Raw genomic sequence first — 8,984 nt, 5'->3', positions numbered from 1 at the left:
TGACACGAGGTGGCACTTAGCAGGTTTCCAAGTAAAAGAGAAGCTTTCAGGGAAAAAGCGGGCAGTTACTTGAAAGGAATTGCAACCAAAGGAGTTCTTCACCATGCCTGTTACTAAAACAATCTTCAGTTTAGTATCAGGAAAGGAAGGTGATTAGAGCTGGTTGACTGGAGAGGGGCAGGAAGCATTTATGCTTCCCATGGCTTTCTTGCTGCGTATGTACAAGCCACTCCTCCGACGATGTTCCTGGTACAGGTTCCTGGGTTCAGTTTGGTGGGTTGGGTTTTTTTCCCCCAGATCAGATGCAAAAAAATTTTTTTTTCTAAAGAAGAGGGCATTAGTTTGCATCCTCCCCCTCCACACAGTAGAAAGTCGCCTCAAACAGTTGCAAGGAAACACATGCAAAAGAATGGGGAAGAGTCACAGCAGGGTCAGAGGACAGTGTTAGCTCTGGATTCCACAGGCTCGGAGCCCGTACTCTGGATTTGAGTCGGTGAAAAGCGATAAAGAACAGGCTGGTTCACCACGTGAACAATGCAGTTATGTAGGAACTCCCAAGATTCCTGGCATTTGTAAAGTATTAACAATTTATGGCAGGGACTCGGTTATGAATTCCGTATGACACCAAAATGCAGCTCCTGAGGCTGTAGGATGGCTGGTTCTACTTCACTCAGCAGCTATTCATAAAGCCTTTAGGCATCGTGAGCCACCACAAAGAATGTGGCCCCTGTGACTCTGCCGACTCCATCGGGACCCTTCAAAAGCTGAACCCGCCAGGCCCTCCCCGTCTCCACCCACGCACCTACACCAAAGCCACTTTGGTTTCTATGTTCCGTTGGTCTCAACCCATTAGGTCATTTTTGTATTAAAAAACTTGTTAAAACTTATTAAAAACTAGTTGTTTTGTCCCATGTCTGTGTAGAATAGACTTGGGCTTCAGCTTACGTGATCAGCAGTTAGTTACCTAGTTTGTGTAACTATAAACTACTGCCTCACTCCCCGAATCCCAAACTAACCAAACATCATCTTGTTAGGCGCAGCGGCTCTTTGGAAATCAAACTATGTTTGTAAAGTGTGTTTTTGAGTATTGAGCAACCCTTTTGCTTAGGAAGTGCTTCTGCAGGCAAGAAGAAAAAGAGCAAAGAGTTCCCGAAACATCTCAAGTTTGGACTTCCAGAGGGTTTCTCCTTTGTTTGCTTGTTGCGTTGCCTGGAAACTGCCCTAAATGAGAGGCTGCCTGTAGGCAGTGCTCTCTGGAAGAGGCTCGCTAACGGGGAAGGGCCGTCTAATTGCGAGGAGCAGACACGAGGCACGCGCGCAGAGCGAGTGCCCGGCCGTCCCTTTGTCCCTTTGCCCAGCCGTCACCCGCCAGCTGGGCAGGACAGAGACCTTTCTGTCTCAGCTTCAGCGTAACCAGGTGAACTGGGCCAATTTCATTTTGCCAGCTGGTTTGAATCCTGTGGGTAAATTATTTGTGCTCAAACCTCCATCTGTCCAGTGATTTTAACCTGTCTTGGTAACAAGACATCCACAGCATCTCTAGGTGTGTAGAACTTAACTTACATGGGCTAAGGGGACTGGAGACAGGAGCAGCACCAGTGACGGCGATAGCCAGAAAAACAGGGGACCGGCCAGACGCTGGGGTGCCACTGTAACCCCCGGGGGTCCTTACAGAACCCCTCACAAAGGGACACGCTCCACACATGTCATCTGTGATTATCCAGCAGCCTCTGGCCTGCAGCTGCTGGATGTTTCTACCGCATTAACTGCCCAAAACACTTTCGCTCGAGAGGATACTCATCTTTTTTATTTTGTTTTTAGAGGATTGGAGTCACTGTTAACAGTTACTATACAAAATAGCTGAAAAAACTTTTGCTCCTTTTTATTACGGATATATTTTGTTCCTGGCAGTTTAGTAGTGTACATCTGGTACAAAATGAATACTGCAAAACCACAAGATTTTCTTTGTCATATTCAGATGGAAGTAGTACGGCTGTTTTGTAGATTTTCATGCCTATTTTACATCTTCTCTTGTGCAACTTTAGGGATGACAAACTTTTGTTTGGGGGAAAAAAAATCCCAAACCAGCAATCTCAGTGTTCAGACTCCCAGGACAAATTCTTAGCAGAATGCCTTTCATTTGTCCCGTGATTAGAACTGGCCTGATTTCCAGAAATGCTGAACGTTCTCAGTGTCCTCCATGGACTCTGAAGAGCATCTCCAACATTTGAAACTCATGATCCTTTTTTTTTTTCCACCCCAAGCCTAAATATAGATTTATAAACCTAATTATTAGAAATCCGGATTTGAGAATTTGGCCTGGAAAATAGCACACCTAATTTCTTTATTCATTGATTTCTTCTTCATCATCCTCAAATGCTTCCTCTCCATCATTTGCTGTCGCTTCTTGATACTGCTGGTACTCTGAAACCAGATCATTCATGTTGCTTTCTGCTTCTGTGAATTCCATTTCATCCATCCCTTCTCCCGTGAACCAGTGAAGGAAGGCCTTCCTCCTGAACATGGCCGAAAATTGCTCCGAGATCCTTTTGAAGAGCTCTTGAATCGCAGTACTGTTGCCAATGAACGTGGAAGCCATCTTGAGGCCACGGGGAGGTATGTCGCACACGGCCACCTTGACGTTGTTTGGGATCCACTCCACAAAGTAACTGCTGTTCTTGTTCTGGATGGCCAACATCTGCTCATCAACCTCCTTCATGGACATGGGACCGCGGAAGACAGTAGCCACTGTCAGGTATCGCCCATGCCTTGGGTCACAGGCTGCCATCATATTTTTGGCATCGAACATCTGCTGGGTGAGCTCTGGAACGGTGAGTGCTCGGTATTGCTGGCTGCCTCGGGCTGTCAAAGGGGCGAAGCCTGGCATGAAAAAGTGAAGGCGTGGGAAAGGGACCATGTTTACTGCCAGCTTCCGGAGGTCAGCATTTAGTTGGCCTGGAAAACGCAGGGATGTAGTCACCCCACTCATGGTAGCGGAGACCAAGTGGTTTAAATCACCATATGTTGGAGTGCTGAGCTTCAGGGTGCGGAAGCAAATGTCGTACAAAGCTTCGTTGTCAATGCAGTAGGTTTCATCTGTGTTTTCAACCAGCTGGTGGACCGAGAGCGTGGCGTTATACGGCTCCACCACCGTATCAGAGACCTTTGGGGAGGGCATGACGCTGAAGGTATTCATTATCCTGTCTGGATATTCCTCCCGTATCTTGCTGATGAGCAGGGTTCCCATGCCAGACCCTGTCCCTCCTCCCAGGGAATGAGTGAGCTGAAATCCTTGCAAGCAATCGCAGTGTTCACACTCTTTTCTTACTACGTCGAGTACCGAGTCAACCAGCTCTGCCCCTTCTGTGTAGTGTCCTTTAGCCCAGTTGTTTCCAGCACCAGTTTGTCCTAAAATAACATACAACAGGGAAAGAAAATATACAAAATTATTGGCAAGGTTTGGTGCTTGCATGCTCAGTGGATTCATACCTGAAACAAAACCCGCTGTAAGTCTGTCAGGTGGGTAACTGTGCTCCTCAGTTTCGCCTGCAAATATCTTTGGAAGGATTGACTCAAGCTTTTTATGCAGTCTCCTTACGCCTCAAATCCATGGTAGTTTTCATGTATGCCTTTGGTGGGTTTTTTTCTTTTTTGATATTTAACCTTCTGTAAACGCAAATGTATCCTTGACTCCCTGTTTTGAAAGCTTTCACACTCCCAATCCTGCTTATTCTGTAAACATGAGATGACTGTTTAATATTTAAATGCTTTCTTTTTATGTTTATAAGGAACATGCATACAAAGCTAAATCACAGACACACATTTCTACGTGAAAAGTTCTTGGACTGTCCCCATGAGACACAGAGGCATCGCTGTCAGTCAATGATAAGGCTGGGCTTCAGAAGTCCAATTGAACTTGATATAACAAAAACTAGAGCTTTTTTAATCCATGGTTACCTAGCCTGAAGGAAAATATGGACCAGCAGAAGCTTCACATTGTGCCACGGAACTCCCTTAGAGGTCCTGGTGTGAGTGGGCTTCAGAAAGAGCAGTAGTTTCAGAATTAGGTACAGCGCTGTCAACTTCTGCGTCGTTCTCCAAGGCCTTCCCCTTCCTTCCTACTACCATGTCTCATTGCAATTCCCAGTGCACCGTGTTGGTGCCTAGCACATGAACCGGGGAAACTGCCTGCTGGGGTATTGTTTAAATAGGACACACTTTGTTTTCACTGCATAAACGCTTTGTTTCTTCATGATGTGTTTGGTTAGTTAATGCATTGTTCTGTAGGTTGCTGTATTTTTCTCTCTTTGAACCAAGGGAGCTCAGCGCTTCCTGTCCAGCTGGGCAAAGCGCAGAGTAACGTCCTTCCAGAATGAAATACCCTTGTAACCATCTGCAGGCTGCCTGAGCAGATCCCCTGCTACAGACAGGGCAGCACAGTGGGCCACACACCAACAAGCAGGCATTGCTCCAAGGTGTAGAAGGATCCTAACCAAGCTAAATTCCGAGTTTAGGGCTTTCATTTTGCAGATTGCCCCTTGTGTAAACACCGTATAGTCCTTCTCCGGTGGGCAGCGAGATAAGGAGAGAATGGAGAATAGGAGAGACGAGAACAGGAACAAAGAGCGAGGTAAGAGGAGAATGGGAATTAGTCTCAGAGATATGGAAAAGATATTTTCACAGGGAAAAAGAAGAACTGGTTAAATGTGGAGGTCTAACACCTAACACAGAGGTGGACCTGTCCTCCTTCAGCCCTCCACCGCGCCAGACTCTGAACCACACAAACTCCTAGATGCCACCTGCCTCTACTGCGCTAATATGACCGTTGCCTTTCAACTGCTGAGCTGCCTACCCCAACACTAACAGCTTCCCTCCAGCCCGCAACCATTGCCTGCTCCCACCTCTGCACTTCAGCTACCAGTCACCCACCTGCCCAGGGCTCTGACGTTCTCATCTGGAGTGTCCACATGCTTGTGCCCAGTACTCAGACACGTCCAGACCCGCCGGCTCTGTAGCACTGTAAGACCATCACCACCACACAGAACACGTACAATAAGTCCTGGAAGATCCAGACTTCTTACCCTGGACAATACTGTACGGTCTGGAGGTGCCATGGCTCTGACAAGCCTGACCCGCACCTGAAAATCTTGATCATGATCCTGTGAAACTCTACTGGGTGCCCTCCACCTACCCAACCTCTGCAAATCTTGGACAGACACATAAAATGACTGATTTTCAGCAGGGCTAAACCTCTAGGTGGAAAATGAGCCACAAGGACTGGGACCTGGCAGATCTTCTGACAGTCCTGGAAGCTCTGTGTTGTATGCAGCCCATCTCTAACATCCTGCCTCTGCCTTTTCTCATTGTCTGTGTGAAGCAATCCCACAACTAACTTATCTGCACTCTTGCTGCCTCCAGATCCTTCTTTCTACTATTTCTTTCTCCAACACTTTGTAGAGTTATCACATATGCTCAGGTTGAGCTGCACATGCGTAGAAATTTTGTCTAACCAACAGCCAGTTTATTTTTTTATCCCTAAAATGGCAACTATTTCACTCCTTTCCTCTCTTCATTGCTTGAAATAAGAGACAAACCTGGGAAGAGATCAGTGGCTCACACACCGCTGCCCAGTATGACCAGCGCTGGTGCAGGACACGGAGTGTGGTTTAGACCGGGAGGGACTGCTCCTTCGACTGGCTAACAGGCATTTTGTGGTTGGCCCTACCAGTTCAGAAAACTTAAACTGGGGCGCTGTCTATACGGCAGAGCTAGCAAGGGTGTACACGAGGAGAGGATGACAACCACAGAAACATGCAAACCCAAACTGGTTAACGTGAGGAGACGCATCAGAGCAGATGGCAGTTCCTGGTGGGCAATCAGATGCTGTTAGACAGCCAGGAGACCTGGTGCTCTCCTACAGCAAAATCATTCCACCTGGCTGCTTCACCTCTTAGATCACTACCTTGTCAACACTGGCATTAAACCACAAGGATTATTTTTGTCTTCATTTCAAACTCCTGCTGGCCTGAGCCAAAACTCCGCTATCTGGAGTGTGATACTGTCCACAACACACGGAATGAAATCCTGACTGATTGTGCATGGTTATTTGCGATGGAGACGTGGACACATGCAGGTATACACAAGTGGAGGTGGGAAACGTCTCCATCAGAACAAGCCCTAACAGCCTGGCGGACAGCAAGCACAGAACTGCCAGCTTCTGCCACAAAACCCTTTGTGGGCCCAGGCCAGATTTTTAAAAGGGAAAACAAAATGCTTTGTTGGCTTTTGAGACAGAAGATCATTACTTCAGCGCTCAGGCAGCCATTCTGCATTATTCAGCAGGTTGGGAGGACAGTGCCCGACGCTGGCAGGGGCCTCTGTCAGATACCAGCTGATCACATGCTGTTGGTTCGTTGTTAGCCTGGCAGGAAGGGAGTACAGTGAACTGGGGTATTGTTGAAGACACTCTGAACTGATTTTGCTCTGGTTTTACTGATGGCATGGCAAACTGTAAAGCTCCAATTCGGGTATTTCTGTAAGTCTGGTGAATTTACTTTCAGAGGGCCTGTGTGGTCCATGTGGAAGAAAGAGAGCGAAGGGAGAAACCTGTATATGGAAACATACTCCATAAAGCTGCCTATGTCTATGGCATTCCTCCCCAAGCTCACTTCTACATGGTGTAACCTCAAGCTCCTTTGAAAGAGGCCCTTGACATCGCTGCCATGGAGAACAATAGGGACCGCACTGAAAGCTGTAAGTCAGTTAAGGGGTTAAAGTGACTCTGTATGGCTTCTTACTCCCCATCTCAACAGCAACAACCCAGACTTCGGTTTGTTTTATACCACCCAAACAATGTTTATCTTTTCTGTCTGTGTCCCTGGCATGCTTCCCTCCTTAGGTTAACACAATATACCAAACCAAGTCGCTACCTCAGCTTGCCTTGGCAGGAGCGAACATGTTTTGGGGCTGGTGCCGACATGAAAACCCAAAGAACATGAGAGTTCTCATGGCAGCTGGCATTCAGACCTCTTGTTTCAGCAAGTGGGTCGCTGAACTTTCACCTGCTGTTTTCTCCTTCAGTGCAAAGGGACCAGTAGTGCGTTGTGAGGATGCTATGGAATCTAACCTGGGCAACGTGCGTTTTTAAGCTTAGATGGAAAGTACTGAAAGTACCAAAGTCCAAAGTGAAACAGTAAAGGGTAGAACCTTCTGCAAGAATACTGCAAAACTAGAAGTTCCCCACAGGCTCTCAGACTGTTCCTCATTATGTTGGAAAATAACCCAGCAACTGGCTTTATGTGACAATATTTTCCGTATTACGGTGGCTCTTCCGCCACTGTTGACTATACTGAAAAGATCTGCTGAAATTACACAGCCTGTTTAGCGCTCAAGCATTTAATCTGAATTCAAGCAGAGAGTACGTCTGCTTGGTTTGTGGTTGAGGGTTTTTTTTCTGCAGAACCTCCATGTGTTTTGTTGTAAAGAAGTGATCTCAGGGCCTCTCTGGAGTTCATATATATGGAAAGCAAATGTACTTCACCTGAACATCACAGCAGACTTCCAGAGCTTTGCTAACTGAAGGAATGATTAGCAGAAGGACCTTTTCAGTTAAGGGGGTCTTTTAGCTCACTTACAGCTAATCATTACACCACCAGGATTCCTCAGTACTAACGATCATTGTGGAACAGGGAGATTAAATGCTTTTTGACCATTTGCTTGGTTATCAAACACCTGTTTTGTAGAAAGTGGTGTCCACATACCAAAGATGAAATTATCAGGCCGGAAGAGCTGACCAAAAGGACCAGATCGCACACTGTCCATGGTTCCCGGCTCCAAGTCCACTAGGACTGCTCTTGGTACGTATTTCTGGGCTACAACAAAAAGTAAACATGCCCTTAATGTCCTGAAACAAGCCAACATGGTTATAGCTCTCAATGCTCAAATTACATAATGTCTCATGTTGCTAGTCTAATATAGACTGTACGTATCGAAATATTTCCTACACAGAAAGTAGTGGTGAAAAAAAATCCAGCACCACAGGAACAAATCGATTCTGCTTGAAAAGCAGACCTGACATCTTTTGGGTCATACAGATGCTACCTCACATTTTGTTAGCTCTGTTTTAGCAATCAATATGAGGGAGGGAAGTTTCTGATTAGAAAAAAGCAGATTATGTTTTCTGTGAAAAATGAAGTGAGCCGAGGGTTCAAGTTCAAATCATCCTAACACACCTCACAAGCTTTTCACTTGAAGGATACGCCAACAGCTACTTGGTATAGGTGGCAAACAGTAGTAGATGAGCACATCTACCACAAAGCGCAGAATAAAGAACCTGTATCCCGTTCAAGGAAACCCAGGTAAATAATATGAATTAACCTGAGCTGAATGAAAGATGAAACATTCACACCCACAGGTTCGTGTCAACAGACTAAAGGACTCTTTATCCTCATTCTACACTGTTAACACCCTCCAACACCAGACTGACTCACAGGGTTCGGGCACCTTTGGCATCTTATTGATGAATCACCACGGGGTTCTCCATTACCTGTGGCCCAACCCGTCAGGTCATGAAGTCACAGGGCACTACAGATGCAGGCTCATATAACCAACAGTTTGATTTGGGGCAATTGATAAGACACATCTGATGAAACAATCAGATGTTAAAAGCACAGTGTTAAACAATAACCAGCCCTCCACCCCGGGACCCCAGGGACAGCCCCTTGTGCCATTTCCCTCTACCTGGGGAGGTAGTTGCCAGTTTAAAACAAAGTAGATAATCGTTCTGTGTACGGTGGGGTGAGCCGGGGGGCTGATGGCACGCCAGGAACGGGACCGGGGTGTAACAAAAACAGCGCCCGAGCCCTGCGCCCCTTCCCACGCAGCCCACCCCCCAGCCCGCACTCACAGGATGATTCATTGTAGTAGACGTTGATCCTTTCCAGCTGCAGCGCTGAGTCACCGACGTAGCCTCCGGCTGGGTCAAT

General features: G+C 46.7%; 1 protein-coding gene across 2 annotated transcripts; it reads right to left on the bottom strand.

Annotated features, from left to right (window-relative positions):
* Positions 1–2,037: 2,037 nt before the first annotated feature.
* Positions 2,038–8,978, bottom strand: LOC104498604 (tubulin beta-5 chain). 2 transcript variants are annotated; one of them, XM_010142005.1, is made up of 5 exons: positions 8,906–8,978; positions 7,761–7,871; positions 3,318–3,408; position 3,255; positions 2,258–2,710 (listed from the first exon to the last, which is right to left on the bottom strand). In XM_010142005.1, the coding sequence occupies exons 2-5, from the start codon at positions 7,819–7,821 to the stop codon at positions 2,345–2,347; spliced, it is 519 nt and encodes a 172-aa protein (XP_010140307.1). In that variant the 5' UTR covers positions 7,822–7,871; positions 8,906–8,978; the 3' UTR covers positions 2,258–2,344. The 2 variants fall into 2 exon arrangements, with proteins under 2 accessions (XP_010140306.1, XP_010140307.1); XM_010142004.1 differs by having other exon boundaries at positions 2,038–3,408.
* Positions 8,979–8,984: the final 6 nt, after the last annotated feature.

Source organism: Buceros rhinoceros, unplaced genomic scaffold, assembly GCF_000710305.1.
Source record: "Buceros rhinoceros silvestris isolate BGI_N320 unplaced genomic scaffold, ASM71030v1 scaffold19398, whole genome shotgun sequence".
NCBI classification, from domain to species: domain Eukaryota; kingdom Metazoa; phylum Chordata; class Aves; order Bucerotiformes; family Bucerotidae; genus Buceros; species Buceros rhinoceros.
Note: the sequence above shows the minus strand (reverse complement) of the source record. Positions and strands in the feature narration are given on the sequence as shown.